Here is a 27,911-nt window from a genome sequence, read left to right as displayed (position 1 = left end):
GCAAAGTGGAATAACGTTAATCGTTATTAAAGTGGCAAAAGTGGATAAACTGTAGGGGTAATTAAGTGGCTAAGCTGTAGGGGAATTAAGTGGTTAAGCAGTAACAGGTTAGACAGTGGATTATGTGTCTTCGGATACATATATAATGCAAGTAGTGGTTGTATGATAAGTTGCTTGATTAACTAGAACTCACTCATCGTAGTTGACTTTTAGTATGCACGCAGGTGATTTGAGTAAAGTGTTGGCATGAGGTTGGCACATGGCATGGATTGAACGGCTGGCATCTGATGATAGAAGAAAAGAGGTTTAAATATAATGTTTTGGGTATGGTATCAAAGAAAATATTTAATGTTTGTAACGAATGGATGATGTTTTATATTCCGCTAAAAGTTTTAATGAACTCTGATTTGTAAGAACTGTGTTTATGAGTAAATCCGATGTTAAAGTAGAGCTACCGGGTTCGGGGCCTTACAAGTTGGTATCAGAGCAAAGTTCGACAGATTTAAGCATCCTACATGCTTAGACTCGAACAGAGAATGAGACTTAAGTAAGAAAAGAAAGAAGATGCCAGTTCAAGATAGCCATGTGTCACTCAAGCAAGCTCAGTAACGATAAAGTATATAGTTAAATAATGAATGATAATGTTAGCTTAATTGTTAAAGGGAGGATATGTGTATGTTAGGGATAGGATTTCTTGATTGTTTGATTGATTAACTGTTAAAATTAGAAATAGCACAAGTGAAATCACGAAGGGAAGCATGTAGAACCTGAGGAGTAATGCAAATAGTTAATTACACTTGATCAATGTCATTAGCTACCTACCTTACGAATCACGTGCTAAATAATTCCTTGAGTGATGACGTTTGTGTTTTCCCTTTTAGAATACTATGGCTGGAGCTGGAGAGATTGCTGGAACTGGAGGTCCACTGGACGCCGTGGCAGGCCTCGTCTAGTCCGACAACCTTCAGTAGAGACAGCTTCCAACACCGGAGACGAAGGAAGCGCAGCTGGAGGAAACCTGAGCAACAACGAAAGGGTTCAACTTGACCCTGCGGTTCAAGCAGCCATTGTTCAAGCTGTAGCCGCTGCTATGAAGAATCAGAATCCCGAAAGATCTGCTGGAAGTCATGGGAGAACTGCTGAAGGATCAGGAGAGAATGGTAGGAAAGATGGTGAGGGAGTGAAGGGTGACTCAAGTGAAGTTGGGTCTGTGAAAGCTGACGATGGAAAGAAAGGCCGAGGTGGGTGTAACTACAAGTCCTTCAAGGGCTGTGACCCGCCGAAGCTGACTGGACTAGGAGACGCAATGGCTACTCTCCAATGGGTAACCACAATGGACAAGATTATCCGAATTAGCGAGTGCCGTCCCGACCAAGCAGTGGGTTATGCCACTCAGTCATTTGAAGATGAGGCCATGTACTGGTGGGAAACTGTGGAACAAAGGAAGACCCGAGAATAGATTAGGGCAATGAGGTGGAGTGACCTGAAGGAGTTAGTGCTGAAATGGTTCTGTGCTGATGCCGAGGTTGAGAGAGCCGAAATGAAGTTTCTGAATATGAAGGCGGGCAAGATGACACACCGGGAGTATACCACCGAATTCAACCGCATGTCTAGGCTGGTTCCTGACATGATGAACACTGAGGCGAAACAAATCAAGTGCAACATCAGGGGACTTCCCAAGAAGGTCCACATGTTAGTCAGGGCTAACAAACCTGCTACCTTTGAGTCTACAGTTGAGTTAGCAGAGATGGTTTATGATGATCTGGCGGCAGATGATGTGGAAGGTGAGAGATAAGGAAAGAGGTAAAGGAAACATACGACCTGCAGATGTCATGGAGTATGCGGGGAAGAAGACACAGAAGATGGCAGATAGGGAAACATGCAAAGTGTGCGGGAAGATGCACTTAGGAGAATGCAAGGCTGGTCCAAACCAGTGCCATCGATGCGGGAAGAAGGGACACATCTCCCGTGAATGCACCGAGGACCAGAAATGTTACAAGTGTGGTAAGTCTGGTCACATAGCTAGGGAGTGTGGAGAAGCCGTGACAGTGGGGGAAAGAAGAGGAGATGCGTGAAAGGATGGTCTAGTAGTTGCTGAGAAGGTTGCAGAAGAATAAGTGGCTCGTCACAGTTGTTTTATGTTAGTACTGTTAAGTGGTGTTTTATGATACAGTTGAATCTATGTGTGTCTAGTAAGCTTGAATGATTTCTTTTTATGTTTTATGATTACATGTGACTTCTTGTGATTTCGTATGAATGACTTATGAATTATCTTGAATGCATGTTGGTTATGATAAATAGTTGTGTAGTGGTAAAGCGTCGCCTTAGGAGTTAGCGTTATTATATAAAACAAGATTTCTTGGGAAGACGAGACAAGACTCGGTACATCGAGGGCCTCATAGACAAGCTGCCTTAATAGCTAAAACACATGATCACCGCTAGGTGACTGCAAGTCAGGAGTAAGAAGGATGACCCATAAAGCGGAGACGATTCAATAAAGTGTGCAAATATAGGAAGTTTTCCTTTTACAAGGAATAAGTTAGGTTTTGGGGACGAAACCTCTTTAAGGAGGGAAGACTTGTAACATCCCGAATTTTGTAATGATAAATAAAGGAGTTCTATGATTTAAAAACGAGCATCAATATTTAATTAATATTAAATATAGAAAGAATTATGGACTTGGGTAATTAAATGGATTAAGATGTGGGATGGGCCTTAGGTCCATGGGCTTTAAGGGATATAAATACCCCTTAAACCATCCTAAAACCCTAACTTCTCATTCCATCTTTCCATAATCTCTACACACCCAAAACACACACATACACCTACACCACATCCGGCCGCGAGCGAGAAAGAGGAGAAGCGAGATCGAACGAACCTTGGTGTTGGTAGATCTTTGCTATACAAGCCAAATACAAGATTTAGAGCCCATAAACAAGCTAACCAAGGACGAAGAACACGTAAAGGTAAGCCTTTTACCTTTAAAGTTTACGTTTTTATAAACGTTTAGTCTTGAAACTTAGAACGTGAATAGATCGGGTATAAACGAGACGTAAAGTTGTAAACTTGATGCTAATAAATCCCTAAACCTGTGCGGCTCGATTAAATAAACCCATAAAACTAGTATTGAACGTTTTTGAACTTAAAGGTCCAAACTTTATACGTTTTCGGGCCGAGTCTTATCCAAAATGATTATGGGGATGTTCACGGGATTGATTAACGCTATATCGAGGTGTTACGGGTTGAACAAAGAGGTCTATGAGGTTAAAATCAAAACCCGTCGCTGCTGATAGATAACTTCGCTATGGAAGTTCGCGTTGTTTACAAGTTCGCTTGTAGACAACTTCGCTTGTAGACAACTTCGCTTGTAGACAAGTTCGCTGGTAGATAAGTTCGCATATGCATAAGTTCGCCTGATGCTAATCCGCTTATATCTATGTTCGCTTATATCAAGACTCGAATGCATGGCGACTTGTATATGTAGACATATATGTGTACACACGCGATGGTATGCATTGTAAGGGCTAAAGGGATGAATTACAATAAAGTTAAAATTAAGGGGGAAGCAATAAAAATGATAAGTAAAAGTAATCTAACACTAGGTCGCTAGATTAGATCAGACAAGTATTGATACGTGTAACTTACACAGTCAGCCGAGCTCAATTAAAGGAGGGATTAACAACTATCGGAGGAAGAAGCAGAGTTAAGGTGAGTTTCTAGCCCCATTTCCTTGTTATGCTTTCGGGGCTGTATGCATACTCGATGTGAAGTGTGAATACACTTACCTTAAGTGGTAAGTGTATGCTATAGATGATATACGAAGTAGGTATGATATAATGCTTGTCGGTGCGTGAACGATCTTTGGATATTGCACTTATCGTCGAGGATAATGACTGTCAAGTGGTTAATAATGTGTATGATTGCTATGATGTGACTTGCTTATTGTGTAAATAATATGCTGGTAGGAAATGGGTTATAGACAAGTAGATGTAGAGTGTGATAGAAGTGGCAAGGGTCTAGTAAGGGTGTTAGTGGCATGACGATAGTACGTGGTAGGGTAAGCCTACGCGTGACTTCGTTATTAAAGTGGTAAAGTGGCATAACGGTATTCATTATTAAAGTGGCAAAGTGGAATAACGTTAATCGTTATTAAAGTGGCAAAAGTGGATAAACTGTAGGGGTAATTAAGTGGCTAAGCTGTAGGGGAATTAAGTGGTTAAGCAGTAACAGGTTAGACAGTGGATTATGTGTCTTCGGATACATATATAATGCAAGTAGTGGTTGTATGATAAGTTGCTTGATTAACTAGAACTCACTCATCGTAGTTGACTTTTAGTATGCACGCAGGTGATTTGAGTAAAGTGTTGGCATGAGGTTGGCACATGGCATGGATTGAACGGCTGGCATCTGATGATAGAAGAAAAGAGGTTTAAATATAATGTTTTGGGTATGGTATCAAAGAAAATATTTAATGTTTGTAACGAATGGATGATGTTTTATATTCTGCTAAAAGTTTTAATGAACTCTGATTTGTAAGAACTGTGTTTATGAGTAAATCCGATGTTAAAGTAGAGCTACCGGGTTCGGGGCCTTACAAGTTGGTATCAGAGCAAAGTTCGACAGATTTAAGCATCCTACATGCTTAGACTCGAACAGAGAATGAGCCTTAAGTAAGAAAAGAAAGAAGATGTCAGTTCAAGATAGCCATGTGTCACTCAAGCAAGCTCAGTAACGATAAAGTATATAGTTAAATAATGAATGATAATGTTAGCTTAATTGTTAAAGGGAGGATATGTGTATGTTAGGGATAGGATTTCTTGATTGTTTGATTGATTAACTGTTAAAATTAGAAACTAGCACAAGTGAAATAAAGTTTATTTCATAATATAAATAATTAGTATGCACAATAATAAGAATAAAATTGTTAGTATAAATAAATCTAACTTCTAAATGAAATATTAGTGTGCATATATAAATAAAAGTTAGTTGCGATGAAAGTAAAAAATTAGATGCATAATGAAAAGTTAGAATAGTTATCAAATTTTGATAACAATGTTTAGACAGATTATTGTTATTACTTAGTATATGTATATGCATATATATTTTTCTAATGTACATAATTAAAGAAGTGTTTATGATGCTTATTTGGTACATTTGTGCCTATTACCTTTCTTGATTAGGATATAAGAAGCTCGTGCTGATAACGTGTTATATTTTAGCTATTATTACCACAATATCTATAAACTGGAATTTTGTAGATATTTTAAGAAGGATGAAAAACGAACTTATTCAAGTTCATTGTCAAAGGGATGATCTTTCATTTTCATCGTAGTAGTATTTATACTACACAAAAAGTAAATCTACAGGGGACAAACTCTACTATTGAATAGATTTAGAGTGTTTATGTGGCCAAATGTTTAACAAATGTGTCATCCACATTCTTTGAAATAATTTACAACAATTGCTCAGTAACTAAGATTTGTTTTTCATACTTTTTTGCCCTAATTAAACATAAGCAGATTAATTATTAAAATTTTTAGACCTTTTTTCATTCACATTTTCCCCCCAGTTTCACTTGTTAATATTTTGAAAAAAAAATGTTATATATACCAAAAAAAAGTTAAAAATTTGTGCCTCCACTAAAACTGTGACATAAACGCTCGTCGAGCTCAGGATGAGGTCTGAACCGGCCATGATAATTGCAAGATTGGTTAATCGCTTACAAGTTTATTTATAACTGAATATTATCATATAGCCAAAAATACATGCATTACTATAGAATACAATTTTGTGACCAAATGGTGTAAACTATAACTATTGTGAATATAACTATTGTGAAAATAACAAAACTTATGATTATAGATAACAAAAAAATAATATTGAATTCCCTCTCTCCTTCTTATCCATTTCTCTTCTTAACTAGTCTCACCTCTTCTCAACAAAACTACACAATTATTGTTGTACAAAAAAGAAAGAAATATAAGTCTAGAAATATAAAAAATGAAAAAGATAAAGGACACATTAAGCCATTTATATAAAATTGAGGGGGCGAGTGTAAAAATGATGCTAACTTATGTGTCCTCAGAGCTTGGCCTTCTAACAAAACGCCCCTGCAAATATCACAAAACCAATACAAATACAATTTAGCATTTCAAATATAATAACATTTTGGTATTCTTGTTTGTAATATTTATAGTTAATCTAAAATGTTTTTTAAGGCTGCGGTTACTTATGTAAATATTCTTTTTTCATTTTTAAAATTTGTGTAACACAATTTAGATGTCTTGATATTATTAAACACTTTGCAACACAACATTTATTGAAAACTTTTGTTTACTTTCCATAAAGTTATAAAGTAAAAATAAATGTACGTTGGATCTAGGCCGTCTATCAGCATTAACTTTTCGTACTTGGTATCTTATCTTTTTAGAGAATAAACGTGTACGTTTTTTCTCCTTGTAACGCATCACACTTGCTTCTCTTAACCCACCGTTTTCTGAGAATAGGTCTATTTGAGCTAATCTTGTCTGTCCACAGAAAACATAATAATATCAACAACAATAACATTATGCGAGTAAAATAGTACATAGCTTCCAATTAATAATTAAGAAATGTAAATATTTTGAATTTCATTTATCATTTTAATAGTAGAAAGACAATAAAAAAACGGTGTGAACATCATTGTAGAAAAAAAACAAGTTTAAATCTTATTTTTAGCGATTATATAGAAAACAAACTAATCTGTTCACATATTTTATGATGTTTTATCTACAAATGCTTAAGTTATCTACAGAGGGTTGTGGTTTTATACACCATTTTAAAAATTATATACCATTTTTCGACTTTAAACGGTCATTTATAAAAGGTAAACCAACAGTAGTGTCTAGTAAAAAGTTTAAATTAAAATGGTGTATTTTTTTTTTTGAACGACCGACTAAGTAACGCCAGATACTCCGTACGCAGCCTCCATTGGCTGAAAGTAGCCCAAGCCGGCTACTAGTCCGGACGGACGGAGCCCCTAGCGGTCCACCTATTGAGGGATTCACCGGATAAAACCCGACCCCCACGCCCGCCAAATGGCACGACAGCGAGGTGCCGGTAAAACCGGGTGAGATCAGGACTCGAACCCAGGCAAGCCAGGGTCATCCCTCATATCTCCTATATAAATTGGTGATAGTGAGGTTTGAACCCCTTATTTCTTACTTGTGAAGTGAGTACTCTACCATTGAGACACATCCAATTTATAATTAAATTGGTGTATGAAAACCAAATCCCTATACACATGTGAATTATCAAACTAGTCTACTCATTTTTTCCATTCTTTTTCGAATTTTAGAAAATAGAGGTGAGAAATTTTATTCTAACAATATTAAAAAATTAAAAAAACAAATTTTGTAACTTTTGACAATAATATTTTTAAGATTTAAAACAAGCACTTACATGAATATCACCGTCGGCAGACTCCGACCCGGAAATCTCCTCCGGTAACGGCGACCCTTTATCCGACCAAGCACTCAATACGTCGTCGTAATTCAACTTCAACAACAACAACTTATTACTATTATTATTATTATTTTCCTGACCAAAATACCCTTTCTCTTGATTCCCATTATTATTATTACCCAATTCCAGTTCCGGCCTTGTCATCAACTCCTCCATTCTCTTCTTCTTCTTCTTCTTCTTCTTTTCCACCGCCGGAATAATATTCTTCTCCGGCAACACATCCACCACCTTCACCGCCGGAATATTCCACCAGTTATTATTATTACTATTACTATTCTTCAACGCCCTGATTCCATTCCTCATTCCAAACCCAAAATTAAACTCCAGGTTCCCGCCAAATCCCAATCCCATCGGATACTCGTAACACGTATTATTATTCGAGTCCAAACAAGAATCATTATTATTATTTTCATTTGATGAGTTGTTGTTTGAGCTTCCCATGATACTATCAATCCCCTCTTCAATCTCCTCATCCAGAATTGACTCCGTATCAAACTCCATCGAATTCGATTCAGAGTCACACCTCCAGAATTCAGTTCCTCCCTCCAGAACCCCCGCGTTGGGTTTGTTGAACACCGGGTTCCGGAGGAGGATTCCGGAGTTTTCCACCACCGGAACTGGAAATGGAAACACCAGTTCCGGTGGTGGGTCGCAAAACGGGTTACCATTTTGTTCTAACCCGTTAAATGGTAACCCGTTTTGCGCGGTGTATTTGGAAATATTGTTATTATTATTATTGTTTGTGAGGTTTTTGGTGGAGAAGACTTTGGGGCAGGCAATGGAAAGAAGCACAGCTGCTTCATTGTAAGTTTGGTTGGGTCTTTTTCGTGGAGTTCGCGGTTTCCGGTTCGAGATGTTTACAGGGGAATTGCTTGATTCTGAGATTGTGGAAGATGGAGATGATGAATGGGAGGTTCTACTTGAAGTCATTGATGTGGATTTGATAACATTTTCAATGTCAAATCCATAAGCTCTGCCTGTGGCACCAGTTAAGATGGAAGATGACATATTTGAGAGTTCAAGAAAGTTAATATAGCTCTAAATTCATGAACTTTATGGTTCAAGATTGTATTTTTTTAGTTGATTTCAATGAATTATGAAAACCCAATTTCATAAATCAAAGAAATTGATGGAAATGAGAAGAATTGGAAATTTAATGCATCTTCAAATTCTTGAAATTTGACAAAAAGGTTGAAACTTTATGGTTTAAGATTGTGTCATCACAAATAATAATAATAATAATAATAATAATAATAATAATGAAAACACAGGTTCAGAAATTGATGAAATGAGTGGGAAATGAGTTGAATTTGATGGAAAAGAAAAACCCTAAACCCTAAAGGTGTATGTATGTCTGCTTTTGGATGAAAAAAAGTTGGGTTCTTTATAAAAATAAGAAATGGAATAGAATAAGAAAAGAAAGAAATCCCAGAAACACTTTATAGTATTTTCTAGGACCAACAAAATTCAGCAAAAATGAGCCTTGAATTTATTAAGGACAGAGTTGAGTTTGCTCAATTAAGAAAAGTGGAAGTGTGGAGCACAAAGAGAGTGGTGTGGTGTATACAACTATATATAGTATGTGTTATGTACACACATATTTGAAAAAGAAAAAAAAAAGATTGAATGCTCAAATCCCAAGATTATCTTGAGTTGGGTTTACAAGAAGGAAAATTATCCAATTGCAATGAAAAAAGACCAAAAACTGCACATACAAAAAGACAGAAAAAAGATTATAGAGTCACGGGGTGTGAAGAAGAAAAATAGAAAGAGAAGAAGAGATCTGTTGTTTTTGAATAATATGGCAGGAGACAGACCCACCTCTCTTTTTCTCTTTGTAACTTGAATCATATAAATCTTCTCTCTCTAAATCATTCTCATACACAATGTTTTTTTACGCAAATTTGGAAGATACCAAGTGAACCGGGTCTGACCGATAAACCTGAAATCCGAAACATTTAGGATGAGTATTCAGAGATGGTCAGATATGAGATTAATTTTAAAATTTTTCTTGAGTACTAGACATGTTTAAAGTTAGGTATTGCATGGCCTGATTACCTTAAACATATACAGTACATATGTTTGTCCGATCAATATTTGTAAACCATTCTGTTTTTGTTTTATTTTTTTTTCCTTTATCCTTTTTGGTAGAACTAATTTATTTTTTTATATTATTTAATTTCACCGGGAAATAAATGTATATGTATCTGACAATATAACTCGTAATTTTTAACATGTAAATGGATATGTCATGTACGTGACACGTATGAGACATGATTTTACAATTATATATGAGACTAAGATTATTGAGTAATATATGTCTCAAATTCGTCACATTGATCCCAAATAAATTTAATTTTATGCTAGGTGGGTTTATGTTACCCTAGGTCGTACATGGGTCTAGGACCCTATCTCTACGATTTATGTCAAGTAATATAGTCTTAATGATGAAAATCTTAATAAAGCCATTTCTACATAAATATAGTCTTAGTAAGCCGTTTGGAAAATAAAAGGAATTCTACCTCAAAACTAGAGTAAGGAAGTTTTTATTCAAATTATTGTAAACTAAACTAGAGGGATTCATTACCATGATGCAGCGAAAATTCTATTGTATTGGTTTGGTTAGTTATAGTACCGACACTTGCTATATAACGTACAATCAAAAGAACCCAAAAAATAATGTCGTGATATGCTTGCTTAAAAGGATATCGACACGTATTTTACAAATAATAATTTGGTTAGAAAAAATAAATATAAAAGATTGCAGATTATCTAAGAATGAAAATAATAATGATGAATGAATTTGCTTTAGAAAACTTTTGAGTTGTTGCTAATGTATCAAGTAATTATAAATATTCTTAGATAAAATACTCTAGATATGGTATTAGTGGTCTAAATAATTCCAATTGTATAAGAGATTACCAATGTTCATATATAACTATTATAGATTATAGATATTTATTTTACATCTATTATTAAATTGTCAACTTTTATATTTACAAAATCGATTGCAATATTCGAAGAAGTTATTGTAGATATTTGTACACAATAAAATATCAAAATGACACTTGGTAATATGAGATTTGCAACTTCAAATTTTGTCTCACTTTGTTGGGAAAGTAAAATCCAAGTGAAATTGTTCTTTCATCATTCCATAAAAATCAAGTAAATTCCAAGGGTGTTATTATATCAACAAAGTGTGGTATCTAATCCCAATCATGGGCATATGCAAAGATGATAAAAAAAAATATATCCCTTTTGGATAGATCTCTAAGTATGTCACCCATACCAACCAACAACACTTTGAAGTCCAATAATTAAATATTTTAATAACAAATAGAGATGATAAAAGTGTCATTTTATAATATATGGTATTAAAGCTATCTACAAATCATTAATTAATATATCATAATATGTTATATTTTATCATATTTGTGTTTAATGTCATTACACGTTTATGATGTGTAAGTTAGTATTGATAGTGTACAAACTTAGCCTTCATATCATATAATATGGCTAAGTGATAGTATTTATTCATGTAAGAACTGAATTAAGTTACTAATGAAGATACAAATTATTATTATTATTATTATTATTATTATTATTATTATTATTATTTACGATTTCAGGGTTACATGTCATCATATACTTAGTTAGGATTTACTTGTAAATCCAAGTTTCCTAATCTTGAAGTTTGCCAACACCGGAACCCATACCACTAAAGCAACACTAGGTAGGAGTGTGAACAGGCTGAACTCGAGTTTAGAAAACTTACGAAGCTCAAGATTAAACTTGGATCACAAAAAATTTTTCATGCTCGATGTCATCTCATACGTTTTTTATTAGTTATTTATTTCTAATGGACATCCTGGTGGTGAAATGTCTCTCTTCTATGTATATGTCGTTAGTCAGAGTAGATAAGGAGCCGTTCTGAAAAAATACATTAGTTATTTAGTAGTATATTTCTATACATATATAACTATAATCTAATACTTATAACATGATATATATTACTATTTTTTATCATTTGTATGTATAATACTAATGATTTTAAATAGTTATTATTATATTAAACAAGACTTTTCATATATAAATAATATTAGACGAGCTTCAATCTAGGCTCGACCAGATTCGATAGGGTTAAATTCAAAAGTAGTGTTTTGTTTGTGCGAAGAATATGGTAGAACTCAACAATAGTTGTGGTCGATCGATGTAAGTGTAGTGTAGGGACAAATGGATCGATATGAGTGTAGTATGGAGACAAAAAGGTCAACTGAAAGGAGTTTTAAAATCAGTTGTTAAAGATCTTGATCGTTGAATTAATCTTCATTAAAAGTTCAAAATTAGTAAACATAAAATCATCTTTCTAAACACTAACAAATTTATGTTTTCTAATAAACATTGATTGTTTGCATTATATAAAACAAACTAGGTGATAATATGCAGTCAAGAGTCTTGTTCACAACAATGGTCATATTTGTTTTGATTGAATAACATCTAAATATCCTTCTGTGTTTGTAAATAAGAAACAATTTTTTTTACAAAACTAATGTATCAATAAATTTTAGTAAACTTAAAAATAGCTTCAATTTTTATTTAATGATGAATTATGGATGATGAATTAATTCCCTGAACAAAGAACATAAACTGAAATTTATCAATCTGTTTTTGAGATTGGGTTGTACCCCATCGTACAATAATTGGCAAAAGCAAATTACTCTTATCTGATGACACGGCGAGTAGTGATTGGATATTTAAGATTTCTGTGATGACGTGGAATATTGTTTATTGGTGGAAGGACCCATAGAAAAGGATTTCTTTTCATAGGGTGAAAAGAGGTCTAAGATGTGTGGCAGATGCATTGCCTACGTTCCCTAGTTTATATTCATTGGCTTCAAATTACAAGTATACCCAATCTCTTTTTTTTGTTTAGTTGTCTATTTTTATTTTTAAATTAATTCGTAAGTTGGTAAATGGGAAGTAATTTACTTAACTTTAAATTTTTTCTGATTCTTGAAACCATTTTATTGGTTAAAAAAACTAAAAACAGTTAAAGTGTAGACTTTAAAATTGCGTTTTTTATGTCAAGATTTATAATTATAAGAAGAAATCCAAAAGTGAAAAATGCTACTCAAATCAATAAATATTGGGATTTAAAATGAGTTATTCTAAAAAGATTAACAAAAATTAGAAGTGTGATAAATTATAATTAATTAGCATGTGTCAAGTATAAATCAAATGAAAAAAAGTATAAAAGTAATAGTACACATTTTCTCATGAAATTCACATGTTAATTCCCCTATTATTTTTAAACGTCTATAACTTTTTCGTATGATATATTTTTTTTAAAATAAAATTCACCATAATAACAAGCGTTTCTTATCTTTCATATGAGTGTACTTTTACTATATAAAAATAAAAAAATTTACGTCATTGTGGTTTTTTGCTTACCATTGTGTCTTTCTGTTTGTCAATGTGTTTTTTCGCCATTGTGTCTTTCAACTGATCATTGTGTTTTTTTTATACTAAGGTAGCGTTTGATATGCATGAATGAGAGACAGAATGGAATGGACCATTATGATGGAATGAAAAAAATGTGTTTGGTTGGTCAATGGAATAGAATCACCCATTACCATGTCAATTTCATTCCCTCAAAAACACCCTAAATTAATTTCATCCACCCCTTGTTTTTTTTATTACATCCATCTTTCACACTATATAACCTCTACCACCCTCCCACCACCATTACTCATTGCCCTCTCACCACCACCACCACCACCACTACCCATTGCCCTCTCACCACCACCACCCACCACTAACTCCCTCGGCCGCCACCACTCGACTCCGTCACCAGACGCCGCCGCCACCCGACTCCGTCACAACCTAATCTTGGAGAAGAATGCATGTGAAGAAAAGGTGTTGGTAAGGAAACTCGTCCATTCCAAGAAGTCGTTACTTAGCAATTGTTTCCAGCATCAAGCAAGTTGCGGATCTAAAAAACAATGACGTTTCAAGAGGTGCTCAGTCGATTTGAAAGCCTATAAGGAACGACTTGGGAAAGAAGCAAAACTGGAGAGCGGCAGAAGCAAACAAGACCAATTGTTGTATAGTTACGAGGAATGGTATAACAAACCACAAAATAAAAATAAAGAGATAAACGAAGAAAATTTCATCCCACATTGGTGGAGGAAGGAAAAGGAGAGGTTTCCACCATGGTATAAATAGGAGTGTAAGTTCTTGCCCCACATCGCTAGATTATAAAACTAGTGAGTTCTTTATAAGAAAGAAAACTCATATGTTAATATTTTTATAAGACAAATCACACCCAGTGGTCCTAGCGGAGGGTGTGAAGCACCCGCACGGGCACGGGCGAAGTGCGATGGGCGCAATGTGGCACTTTGATGGCGCACTTCGCACGCTCGGATCGCCGCGAGCCGCTTAAGGGCCGCCATAGTATTTTTTTGGAAAATTAAGATTTTAAATAATCTTCCCATCGCGATACGCGAAAGGTGTATAACATTATCCAGAAACTTTGCGGCTTAGCGATACGCGATGGACTATCAAAGTAACACATCTCGTATCGCGACGTGGAGGTTACGCAGACGAGACACGTAGCATGCCACGTGGCGTGCCACGTAGCATGCCTAGGGCTGACTCGGCTAAGCTACAAGATTCTTTGTGATACGCGACGCCTTTTGTTTATGGCCATCGCGTATCGCGACGGGCTTCAGAATTTGCTATAAATAGGTTGAACATGAGACATTCACTTCTCGTCCAAAATTTTCTTTCTCTCTGAAATATCTATTATAAGTATTAAGAAGATAGTATAATACCCGAGTGTCGTAGCGATATTCTATCCAATCGAAAGAAACTAATTATATACGCGAATCCAAAAGCTCTGCCTATTAAGATAAGGCATTGTGCCATCGTGTGAAGTTTCTAATCTCATGATTATCGTTATGATTATTGGTTTTATACTAATCTAGATATACTACATTGTGTTTAACCTAGGTGCTTAATACCAGGAATCGTTCTTTAATTGTAAACTTGCAAGGTGAGACATTTGAGTTTTTGTACCACTCACATTTACGTGAGACAACTGTTTTTCCGACACTGTCATGATAATTTCAAAACCTATAAAACTCATGACAGATAGTCTAAATGTTTTTAAATATATTTTCAAAAGTATTTTAAATACATTACAGCGATTAAGTCTCTGTAGACTTACGGGATAGTTACTACTGGTATTGTGGGGTTTTGTATACAAGGCTTTCCTACTGGGCTATTACACGTTACTTATTGGACAAATGTTAGCCAATAAGTAATATGACCACAGTCATAGATACGGTCGAGTGACAAGTACCTTTCGGTAATTTGTAAGCAGACAGATGTAAAAACATCTTAATACTGTAAATATAAAATGTGTCATTTACGAATGAATGTACTCACCGGTATTTCTTGCTGATCAAATATTTTAAACATGTTTCAGGTGACTTGTTAGAGACAAAGGAATGATGCATGCGGGCTCCCAACTTAAATAAGTGGTTTGTCACCAAAATAAAGAAACATGTTTTGTAAATTATGGATTATCCCTATAAAGTTTATGTTTGTATGAAAATGGGTGAAATTCCCAAATAATAATAATAATAAACATGGTGTTTTTAACTCTGATAATTTTTTCTTAACTACGGTTCTGATAAAATATTCCGCTGCAAAATAATTTAATAATCACCGATACCACCAATCAGTGTTCACGGCTTCCCCCAAGGTATAGGGGTCGACGGCTTTGACAGCTGAAATGGTATCAGAGCCACTGGTTTAAGCAATAAGAGTATTTTAATAATACATAATCATAAAATTTAGAGTTAGGAAATACATGCATTAACCTATGTGTTAACCATACAGATAAGATTCTAACCACACGTGAAAATAAATACTATTTTCTTTTGGAGTTCGTTGTTTTATTGTTTTTGCTTAACAACATGAGTGAGCTCGTAGAAGCATTCGGAAACATATCCGTTAACACTACGGATATGGAACAAGGAGAATCCAGTGAACAACATCTAGAACCCATAATCTTTCAAGCACAACCCATGGAACAACCTGTAGAAAAACCAAAGCCCAAAAGAAGGAGAAGACTCAAAGACTATGGTTTATTAAAATTATCAACTTTGGTCTAATACTTTATTTAGGCGTTTATGGTAGAATAATTTCAATTAATTATCAGTTTTAGTTCAACTTATTAACGCCATCCGTCAACCGTTAGTTACTACAACTTTGAGGGGCTTTTTTGTATTATTCACAAACTTTTAATTCATATGAAATTTTCTTTTTCTACTAAATATAAGTTTTCTACTTTTGTTATTTTTTAAGTTTTATTGTTTATTATATTTGTATATTTGTTTTATTTTTAACTTTTTTATTTTAAAAAAATATTTTTTTTAAAACCGTAGTGAACTAGGTTACGTACTCGTGTGCAAAACGGGTTGAAATAAATACATTTATTCAAACGACGACATTATAAGAAATACAAAAATGTGTTAAATTGTTTATATAAATGTATATTATACAGTATATTAAATTACATATTAAACAATATGAAAAAATATATATACATGTCGAAAATTCATAAATATCCAAATATTTCTTTTTGATTTTTGTTACAAATAAAATTCAACTTATTTGATATTTTAACCCATTTGAGATAAAAGCAGTGTTTAAAAACTGGACCATATTGCAAGTCCAACCAACAAAAAAATAAAAAAAAATGGTTGGTTGTTCGCAAACCATCTTTCAAACCGAAAACAACAACCGGGATAATATTAAATATTTTTAAACTGAGTAGATGTACACAATAGTTCATGCACCGCCTAGTGATAATAATAAGTCTAATGCACTACCTTGTCTTTTATAAATGTTGGTTTTCTTCTTGATTTCTCATTGAAGCAATATGAGATGAGATATAGTTTTATTTGAAACCTTGAGGGGCCAAGTGACACAAAGATGGTCAAATTATGTGTCAAGTAACATAACTATATTTTTGTTTATTATATTAAGGATGATTTTGCATTGTTTTCTTTTTTCAACGGCATCGTAATAGGCGTTGTTTGTATTAAGGACTGTAAGAAAGACAACTATTTAGATGGAACTAAAACAAATGTGTTTAGTAAATATAAATTTTTATTGTTATTTTTCAAATTAAATTCAAGTTAAATTAATTAATAATTGAATACCATTTGAAATATGTGACAATGAACCAGTAGACGCATCAACTGAAACATTAAAGCAAATAGGTACAATCTTATATGTTAGTTGTAATATAAAATAAATACGTATCCCCTATTATAAGTAGATAAACGAATGACACTTTGTTGTATAGCTCTTGTTAGAAACATCATTCTCCGAATTTATAAGATGAGCTTTAGATCTTTTAGACATCGCCTTATCATTTGACAAAATAAATACATTTACAAAAAGGAATCATATGAATGGTAGAAGAAGTATAAAATAGCATTAACGATAAATTTAAAGCGTAAACAACATGAAGAAAAGTTAAATTGACCAAACACCTCCTACAGTCTGGTTTGGTTTATACAGTCCATAATTATAAAAAATCGTGAACCAAACCGTTGGTCATGATTTTACACAAATTTTAGTGGGGTACCTCCTTTATGTTTATTGTATCGGTGACGAACAATCGTTTTTTTATAAAACAACTTCATTTTAATATTCTAGTTTAACGCCTAACTAATTTTTTTTATATTTATTTAGTTATGAAATAATGAAATGGTCCTTGCATGTTTTTTAGGGGAGCTATAAAAAAGTTATCATTGATGGTCGGGTATTTTGTATATATATTAGTGTATTAATTATGTAGTTTTATTAAATATATTGATAGAACTTTGGTACTTCAGACGTGCTTTTGTATTTCAGGTGATTGATCATTAAAGATGCTAAATTGGAGACTTGTACGAGCATGGAATGATATCTCGGGAAGACCGAAGCATGATTTGATGTCTTGGGAAGTGTTACAAGGATTCGGGAAGAGTATGGATGAGTGATCATAAGCCGATGCTAAAACTGAACAAGATGGGTTGACAAAATGCGACCTTGAAGTAAAACGAGCATATCCTGAGCTAGAAAATGAGTTACGGGAGCCATAATATATGAATTTTGGGTTTTTCGACGAGAGGAATCTGAAAATGAGGTTTTCTTTGGTCGCGATACGCGATGGGATGGTCATATGGCCATCGCGTATCGCGATGGGCATAAAAGATGGGAAAATTAGGTTTTAAGCATATTATTCATGGTAAATAACCCTAACTCCGTTTTTACGAACCAAAGGTGATTCCAGCAGCTCAAAGAGGCGATTTACACCATCATAGCTTATGCCAAGACCCTCCGCATGATTCATATCACCCGTATCGAAGATTCAATGATATCTAGGCTTGGCTAATCTTCTAGAATCGCACCTGAGATGTATAGTTTGTAACCTTTTATAGTTTCTCTCATGTGATTAAGAAAACTCGTGTATTATTATTGATGATTGATATATGATTATTGATGTTTAGTATGTATGTGTGTTCGGTCGGTTTAGGTTTACGTTAGTGTGAACGATTTGTTACCAGTTGCTAGATAATTAGTCATATAACTGTTTGGTTAGATTGAATACGATAAAACATAAAATTGCCCTTAACTGAGTCACACTGGCAAGGACTGTTTGATAACCAGTGCATGTGTAAAGTAATTGTTGATGTCTAAGGTTTTGTCTGATTGATCAGTTTTCGGTTAATCGTTAATAATTAATCTGTTAGGTTGCATGAGATACTGTTGGTTGCTTACTTGAATTCCCTGGTGTGATTTGCTTTGTTAACTGCTTACAACTCGTTTATTTGTTCGTTGCTTAGTTCTCTAAATTCACTTAAATTGCTTGTGTGATCAGCACTAAACACTGTACACGAATTACATTGACCACATACTCCTTGTGATACGATACCCTACTTGCTCTAACTATTTAGTTTAAATTGGGTTTTTGGCTGACTTAAACGACGGTCATCAAAATGGCGCCGTTGCCGGGGAGTTAGTGCGCTTAGTGTCTTTCGTGTTAATTGATTTTTGTTTTTATTTTAGTTTTAATTTTTAATTTTATTTATCTGTATTTTACGCGGGTTGTGTTAGTTGTGCAGATTACAGGTTTATGCACACCCGTCATTCGGGCCGACAGTCTCCGTTAATTTATGAGTCCGAAATCGAGAGGTTAGCTCGGCAGAACCGAGTACAAAACAGAAACTCAGAGATGGAAGAACAAAACCAGAACCAGAACCAAAACCAAAACCAGAACCAGAACCAGAACCAAAACAATAACCAAAACCAAGACCCACTTCCACAAAATAACGCGTTTCACCCCGAAAATATACCTGACCCACCAGACTTCAATAATCAAGATGACCAAAATCACTCAGCTCGTGCTTCCAGAACCCGAAACCAAAACCCAAGATGAAACCTAGACCTCAACTTTGACCGAGCCGGACCAGCCGCTCCAAATAATAACCCCAACCGCCGAGTTCGAATAAATATCTATGATGTTCAACCGAGTGTTCCGACAGAAGATGAATACGAAAGGAAAATAATAATGGAAACGAAGGTTTGGAGATCGATAATGAGGTAGACCGATGGGTTAGAAATAATCGGGCAGTTGAGCCCAAGAACGAGGGCTTTGAGCAGAAAGATGTGGGTTATGGTAATTGGGATAAAGAGGTAGAAGAACCGGTTAATCGAAGACGAGCTGAACCTATTAACAGAAACGGATGGGGTCGAGACAGGGTGAATCGGGCGGAACGGCCCGAAAGAGTTCGTGGTATTCCGGTAAACCGGGGTGGTATGGGAAACCCCGGGGGCTGAGGAGAAATTATATGGCCCCGGTTCATGGTGTTAATAGTCGGTTCAGACCGGCTATCTTGGATGGAGCATCCCCGTTGGTCCCATAGGAACGAGTGCGGGGACATCAAACTTTTAAGTCCCGACCACCTTACATCAACATCGTTCCTCATTTCCACGGGATGGCTTCGGAAGACCCGTATTCGCACTTGACCGATTTTTCGGCTATTTGCGGGTCTATTGGTGATGGCACATTTGATCAGGACGAAGTCCGGTTGCGATTATTCCAGTTCTCTCTAAAAGACAAAGCAAAACTTTGGTTTAATTCGCTGCCGATGCACAATATCAAAAATTGGACCGAGATGCAACAAGTCTTTCTAAACGAATTTTATTCACATTCGAAGACTATCGAGGCCCGTTCAGACATTCGCCACTTTTCACAGTTATCTGGTGAGTTATTTCATGAAGCTTTTACCAAGTTTAAAGACATGATCAGGAAATGCCCACATCACCAAATCGAACTGTGGGAACTAGTAAAGTGTTTTGTTGATGGGTTGACATACGAGGACCGAAAGCATCTTAGGGCCTAGTGTAATGGTCAGTTACTGAATCAGCCCGAGGAAGATGATTGGGATTTTCTAGAGTTTATGTGTGAAAATTCGAAATCTGAAGCAGCAGCTGAAAGACGAAGACGTGGTAATTCATCCAGGCCAGTTAAGTCAGTCGCGAGTGAGTCTGAAAGAATTACTAAGTTAGAACGTGAGTTGGCAGAGTTGAAAAAGGGTAAGAAGTAAGAGGTCGGGAAAGTTGGTGTTAAATTCCCGGTTTGTGAAGATTGTGGTGAACTCGGGCACAAGGCAGAAAATTGCCCCGAGTATTATGATGATGAGGAGGACGACACCGAGGAAGTTAATTATGCTTATGGGGATTCCAAAGGCCAAGGGTTCAATTCGAACACATATCACCCGGGCCTGAGGAATCACCCGAACTTTCGTTACGGGAACGCGTCTACTCAGTTGAACCCGAAATTTCAAGGATCGAGCCAGAACAGGTTGCAGGGTAATTACCGCCAGGGCGATTATCAGCAGCAACAAAGTTCGTATGATCAGAATCAGGGGTATAACAGAGACGGTACCCGGGGTGGAAATTCATCGGGTAATCAGGACCAGCAGAGGGGGTCCTCGGGAAATGCAGATGAGTCAATGCACTCAAAGTTGGATGCATTGATGAAGTTTATGACAGATCATAAGGCTGAGATGAAGAAACAGTTTGAGTTACATGATAAGTCAGCAGAGGCAATGTCAAAGCAGATTGGTCAGCTCGCAGCAGATATGGCAAAGTTGCAAAAGAGCGCAGGTCAAATCCCGAGCGATACTACAGTCAACCCGAACCATTACTGCTCAAGCTCCAGGAAGGGAAACAATGTGCACATCAATGCGGTAAGTCTTTTACCTAATTTTGAAATTTCTAATATTGAAGTTGATTCACCACCACAGTTTGTTGAGGGGGTGGTGGAAGATATTAGTAATGAGAGTGATTGTGTCGGTCAAAATGAATCAATTTTCCAAAATGAATCAGAACCAAAAACATATGAAATGTCTTTTTGTGAAAATTGCACATGTGAAAAATGTTTAAACGGTAAATTGACCAACATGAGAGATGAGGAGGTGGAGAATAATACCACCTCAAGTAAACTCCAAGAACCGGGAGTGCCACTTTTATCAATTCAAATTGGGAAATTTAAAACTGATCGGGCACTTCTAGATCTTGGAGCATGTGTTAGTATCATGCCATGTAGTTTATATGATCAGTATGAATTTCGCCCATTAGAAAGGGTAAACACCACCGTGGTGTTGGCGGACCAAACTCATACACTTCCTCGGGGCATGGTGACTAATGTAATAGTTCAGGTGGAGGAATTTTTCTACCCAGTTGACTTTCTTGTACTTCACTATGCTAAACATGTGAATAATACACAACCGCAAGTCATATTGGGTAGGCCATTCCTTGGACAACACATGCAGTAATTTTTTGTGCTAAGGGGGTTTTGGGAATTAAGTGTGGAGACCGTGATAAACAGTTATTATTGTTTGAAAATGCTATTAACCTTCTTGTTGACAAGTGTGTATCCTTGGACAAGGATCACACAAAAGAGGAATGTTTTGTGATTGACAGGATAGATAAGAAGGGATTTGAGAAACAACAGAGTGAGAAGGTGGAAGGAAAAAGGTAGCCGACCAAGGAAGAAGAAAGTGAGACATCCACCCAACCAAAATGATCGAGAGTGGAGATTGAGGATGTTCGGGCCAGATCCTGGCCTACCGGAAGACTGGCAACAAACGATTGAAGAAACGCGTGCTTATAATGAGAAGGTTGCACGGGAGCGGGCCATGCGCCCACCTTGATTGCCATTAAGTCAAAAGAGTGGTAATTGTACATTTTGTATATTTTTAGTTTGCATTTTGTTTTAGTTTTTTTTTGTTACTAATTGTATGTTAAGCGTACCATCATAGCAAAAGCTAAGTGTGGGGATACTTCATGAGAGAAGTTGGGATTTTGATGTGTTCGATAAAGTTTTTGTCAGAAAACGAGGTTTTAGTTTAGCTACCCAGAGTGCTTTCATGTTCTTTTTGCTATTGTTAATCCAGGTACGTGTATATTATGTTGTATTTTGAACTTTGTGGGTGTAGTTCACTATAAACCCTCACGAGACCCCACTTGTCCTCCCGGGCTACTGGGAGGTTTACAGGGCTTGTTGCATATGTTAAATGCAATCATGATTCCTAAGAAAGTGAGTTAGGTCTTTTTTCGTTTTTAACTTGTTTAACAAAATTTATTATGAAACGACTTAATTTGGCTCGGTAATTGTTTTAATAAAATAACAGAAAATCATTTTCATAACTCGTAAAAGACCTATGTCTTACACTTGTGAGAAGTTTGCTTCTACACGTCTCGAGATTTTGTAGGTTCGGTTGTCAGTTTGGTACTTGGTCGAGACGAGAGTATACGAGTGTTTATGAGAGTTCGCCAGCCGACTGGTCTTTTTCCAATCTCATTGATATCAGGTGATTTCAGTTTCATAATTTATTTTGTCTTATTAGTTTACATGTTAAAAGTGTAATTGTATATTTGCTAGGAGAACCGTCACATTTGAGCCTCGAATTTTTAAAATTGCTTAATAGTCAAAAAGTCAATTTCAACCTCGTTCCTCAAATGTTCATTAATTGTTTAAATATTTTAACATTAAGGACAATGTAAACCTCAAGTGTGGGGATGGGGGAAATTTGAAAATTTTAGCCCGATAGTACCTCGAAGAGTGTTCAGAAACCAAAGTTATTAACTGTTAATTATTGCCATTAATGCCAAGTCATAGGTTTCTAGTCATGGTTGGTTTTTCAGCTTCTCATTAGTCTTACTCACAAATGTTTTTATAAAGAGAAGTTGAAAATTGGGTCGTTTAGGCTTGGATAACGAGTCAAGGGGACGGGTATACATGTTTCATATCGGCAGCCCATTATTCCAGACATATTGTGAGATGACCCCTATACTTAATACACATACTATATAATAGATATAAAACATGTCTTACACCATTGATTGAGGGAAACCGGTATGTTTTACAGAGTTAGAACTTGCTTGTCACATGCTTATCGAGATCTTAATACTACCACCTGTATGGAGATTAGGACTTTAGAAAACCCTTTCATACACTTTCCCCCCACTAAAATTTCCTTACCCGAAATTATTCCCCTAGGAGCCCGTTTGGACCATATTCCTTTTCATTTATTAAACTGAACATTACACACCATTTTAGCCTTGGCCTTCACTTTATTTTAACCCTGTGTGATGAAATCCAGTTCATTATCGAGTTGTATATTGTCAGTTGTTGAGCAAAGTACACAATGTACTTATGTCTCGGTTGAGTTGTAAATATGTGTTTATCAGAGTTGTATATTTATTTGCTTCAGTATATTGTCTATCAGTTTGGTAAACAAAAAAAAAACAAAAAAAAAATTCAGCAAAAAGCCAAAAAGAAAGTCAGTTCTTATTCAGTTATGTAATTAGCAGTATGTTTGTTTTTGATCAGTTGTCTGTATATTTGTTTAACTGGGTTTCGTCCACCTTAGTCACTAAATATTCCTATTCCGCACCCAACCTAAGACTCAGCAAAACCCTAGTCCGAGTCTTTATGCAACCGGTGGGTAATGGGTAGAGATAAGACTGACCTGCAAGCTTATTAAGTTGTGACTCATATTTGGTATTTGAGGGCAGAGACATATACTGGCACATCTTTTGCTAGTCCAGATATTAAACCAAGAGGAGTGTTGATAGTGTGAGGGGTATGAACATGTGTGCCTTAACCGGAAACAAAGTACACTTGTCTGGACGGCTCTATTGTTTTTATTATAGAACTTAACCTTATTTGTGAGATGTCAATCTAAAAACAGTGTCAGTCTGGGAAACTGGGTATGACCTTAAACCTTACTAGTATTAATGGTGATAATTTACATACATTTGATGGAGGTTAATGTTTGCTTTAGAGTTTACTTGAGGGAAAGCAAAAGATAACGTGGGGATATGATGGTCGGGTATTTTGTATATATATTAGTGTATTAATTATTTAGTTTTATTGAATATAGGTTAGAACTTTGGTACTTCATACGTGCTTTTGTATTTCAGATGATTGATCATTAAAGATGCTAAATTGGAGACTTGTACGAGCATGGAATGATATCTCGGGAAGACCGAAGCATGATTTGATGTCTTGGGAAGTGTTACAAGGATTCGGGAAGAGTATTGATGAGTGATCATAAGCCGATGCTAAAACTGAACAAGATGGGTTGACAAAATGCGACCTTGAAGTAAAAAGAGCATATCCTGAGCTAGAAAATGAGTTACGGGAGCCATAATATATGAATTTTGGGTTTTTCGACGAGAGGAATCTGAAAATGAGGTTTTCTTTGGTCGCGATACGCGATGGGATGGTCATATGGCTATCGCGTATCGCGATGGGCATAAAAGACGGGAAAATTAGGTTTTAAGCATATTATTCATGGTAAAGAACCCTAACTCCGTTTTTACGAACCAAAGGCGATTCCAGCATCTCAAAGAGGCGATTTTCACCATCATAGCTTGTGCCAAGACCCTCATATGATTCATATCACCCGTATCGAAGATTCAATGATGTCTAGGCTCGGCTAATCTCCTAGAATCACACCCGGGATGTATAGTTTGTAACATTTTACAGTTTCTCTCATGTGATTAAGAAAACTTGTGTATTATTATTGATGATTGATATATGATTATTGATGTTTAGTATGTCTGTGTGTTCGGTCGGTTTAGGTTTACGTTGGTCTGAACGATCTGTTACCAGTTTCTAGATAATTAGTCACATATCTGTTTGGTTAGATTAAATATGATAAAACATACAATTGCCCTTAACTGAGTCACACTGGCAAGGACTGTTTGATAACCAGTGCCGTGTGTAAAGTAATTGTAGATGTCTAAGGTTTTGTCTGATTGATCAGTTTTCAGTTAATAGTTTTATAATTAATCTGTTAGGTTGCATGAGATACCGTTGGTTGCTTACTTGAATTCCCGGTTGTGATTTGCTTTGTTAACTGCTTACAACTCGTTTATTTGTTCGTTGCTTAGTTCTCTAAATTCACTTAAATTGCTTGTGTGATCAGCACTAAACACTAGTTACTTCATAATATTAAATCTGTACACGAATTACATTGACCACATACTCCTTGTGATACGATACCCTACTTGCTCTAACTATTTAGTTTAAATTGGGTTTATGATTGACTTAAACGATGGTCATCAATCATCCAATTGGTGTATGTAAATTTTATATGAAAACCACGTGTAATATGATGTTTGTAACCCAAGTATATAATATATGTATAACACTGTATAAACATAAACAACTTATTTAACTGGCGAATTTCATTTCACGATGGTAAGTTTGGCAGGTTTAATGGTTTTATTGGCAACCAAGAAGACACCTAGTTGATATACATGTAATTCACATATGCTTAAAAGTGAAGAATACAATAAGACACTTGTTGTATTTGGTAGTGTTCGTACTCACAAACACACCTGAGGAGACTTTCATAACTGTAAAAACATGTAGAGAAACCAAAGCCCAAAAGAAGGAGAAGACTCAAAGACTGGCAAAGAAGGTTGAGAAAATGCAAGAAAGGAGGAACCATAGTCACACAACCACCACCACAACTTGAATAACCAATTGAACCACAACCAATTCAAGCACAAGCCCCTTCAACAATATCAATGCAGGAGCGACCAGGCAGATGCCTAAATGAGAGCGAAATCTTTCAGCCAATATTCAATGATATAGGTGCAGCAAGCTCCAGCAACCTGAACATGCCATCTCAGAACCTGAATAATACACTCCTCCCTGATGATGTTATCAACCAAGCCCAGCTAGAAGAATGGTGGACGAACGACTGGCAGTATCAAACAATGATGACAAACTCGCTAGCACCATTCCAAGTTGAAACTTCAAACTACCCCAATATGACACCGGAAATGACGACTCAGCTCCGTCACTACGGGGAAGAATTAATGGATACCACCAATAGGCTACGAAATATTGGGGAGAACCTAACCTGGAAATACTATGATCGAGAACCCTATATATAAACCATATATATAATATTTATATGTTCATTATCGTAATTTCTTTGGTAAAAAATGTGTGTATGTATATAAGAAATGTGTGTAGTGACGCATATATATAAAGTGTGTAGATGTAAATTATAGTGACAGTTATATATATAAAAAAGAGTAAATGTCGCAAAGATCGACGATTTTGATATATTTTGTGCCTATGTGTTATTTATGCTTATGTGGTATTAATATTTTGTTTACCTTATTATTTCATTACGATATTAATAATTCCTTTCTTGTATGTAATTCAGATGCTGAACGAGCACAATCACGAAAATGAGCACAATCACGTAAACGAGCACAATCACCAAAACGAGCATAATCATGAAATTAACAATCAAGAAAATCGTCTAAATATGAATGCTATTGAAAATATGATAGCTCAGAAAATCACTGAAGCAATTCCTTTAATTGCTGATGCTATTAAGCAACCCATTTATGTAATTAGGCATAAGACCGAGAGTAATAAACGAAAGTCTAACACTGAGGCTAGTCACAGTGTGAATGGAGGAAATAACATCCCATTACCCCAAAAGTCAAAAGTTCACGGTTGTACTTACAAAGATTTCTTGGCCTGTAAACCAACCGAATTCTCTGGAAATGAAGGACCTATTTCAGCACTACGATGATTAGAAAAGACAGAAGCCATCATAAGAATCAGTAAATGTGCTAAAGAAGATAAATTATTATATGCTTCTAACCTATTCATTAATGAAGCAATAGAATGGTGGAACACAGTCCTCCAGTCAAAGGGAAGTCACATAGTCTATACTATGACCTGGGAAGAATTTAAAGAAATAGTAGAAAGGAAATTTTATCCTCATCATGAAAGAGAAAATATTGCTACTATGTTCTTAAATCACAAGATGGAAGGTGTGAAGTGTCGTGAGTATACGACAAAATTCTTCGAATATGCAAGAATGGTACCGGCTTTGGCTTCCCAGAATCAGTGCTAATTTCTCGTTATATTTGGGGATTAGTAAGTGAAATCCGCGATCTGGTAAAGTCTGCTAGACCTCAGACTATTGAAGAAACAATTGAGCTAGCTAATACCTTGATAAACAGATTAATTCGAACTCAGGAAGAAAACAAAAAGAAAGATCAAGCCCAAAAGATTACCCAAGAATTTCGGAAGAAAGGAATAGGGCAATTTTATGCTCATCCTTTCTGTAGAATTTGCAGAAAGAGGCATTCAGGGAGATGCGCTTTTAAGAAAACTAAGTATTGTAATTATTGCAAAATGGCTGAACATACGGATGAAGAATGTAGAAAAAAGAAAGCCGTGTTTGCTACAACTGCGGAGAACCTGGCACATCCGTCCAGAATGTCTAAAGCTGATAAAGGTGCCTGACAACAAAGCAAAGAACACGGATGGACCTAAGAAGACTACACGAGCTTTTCAGCTTACTACACAAGAAGCAACAATGATTCCAGACGTCATTGCGGGTACATTTCTTATTAATAACGTTAACGCTAAAGTATTGTTTGATTCCGGAGCAAATCAAAATTTTATAAACACGAAGTTTTGCCAAGCCCTGAATCAACCATTAATCAAACTTAATCAAGTCTGCACGGTAGAAGTGGCCGATGGAAATTCCATTCATATTCATGAAGTGCTTCAAGAAGAAAACATAAACTTACTAGGTCACAAGTTTAAAGCAAATTTACTCCCAATGAATCTGGCTGAATTCGATGTCATATTAGGAATGGATTCGTTAGTAGCCATCATGCTCGAATCCTATGTAATACAAATTCTATTGAAATCCGCACGCCAACGGGAAAAATCATTACCACTCAAGGAGATAAAATGCTCAAGCCTAGAACGTTCATATCAA

At 35.7% G+C, this 27,911-nt stretch overlaps 1 protein-coding gene across 1 annotated transcript; it reads right to left on the bottom strand.

Moving 5' to 3' along the window:
- Positions 1-5,892: 5,892 nt before the first annotated feature.
- LOC143622599 (protein CHLOROPLAST IMPORT APPARATUS 2-like) lies at positions 5,893-9,003 on the bottom strand. The gene is made up of 3 exons (XM_077093700.1): positions 7,441-9,003; positions 6,372-6,527; positions 5,893-6,110 (listed from the first exon to the last, which is right to left on the bottom strand). Exons 1-3 carry the CDS (start codon positions 8,509-8,511, stop codon positions 6,072-6,074), a joined length of 1,266 nt encoding a protein of 421 aa, XP_076949815.1. The 5' UTR covers positions 8,512-9,003; the 3' UTR covers positions 5,893-6,071.
- Positions 9,004-27,911: the final 18,908 nt, after the last annotated feature.

This window comes from Bidens hawaiensis, unplaced genomic scaffold (genome assembly GCF_021521415.1).
Source record: "Bidens hawaiensis isolate Kalapana, Puna unplaced genomic scaffold, B.hawaiensis_p1.1 tig00003237_1, whole genome shotgun sequence".
Taxonomy (NCBI): Eukaryota; Viridiplantae; Streptophyta; class Magnoliopsida; order Asterales; family Asteraceae; genus Bidens; species Bidens hawaiensis.
The sequence above is the reverse complement of the archived record's forward strand: the minus strand, read 5'-3'. Positions and strand labels throughout refer to the sequence as shown.

Coding starts and splice junctions, on each gene's coding strand:
- LOC143622599 (XM_077093700.1), bottom strand. CDS start 8,511: ATGTCATCTTCCATCTTAACTGGTGCCACAGGCAGAGCTTATGGATTT. Junction 6,528..7,440: donor CTGCCGACGGTGATATTCAT/GTAAGTGCTTGT, acceptor TTCTGTGGACAG/ACAAGATTAGCTCAAATAGA. Junction 6,111..6,371: donor ATAGACGGCCTAGATCCAAC/GTACATTTATTT, acceptor TGATATTTGCAG/GGGCGTTTTGTTAGAAGGCC.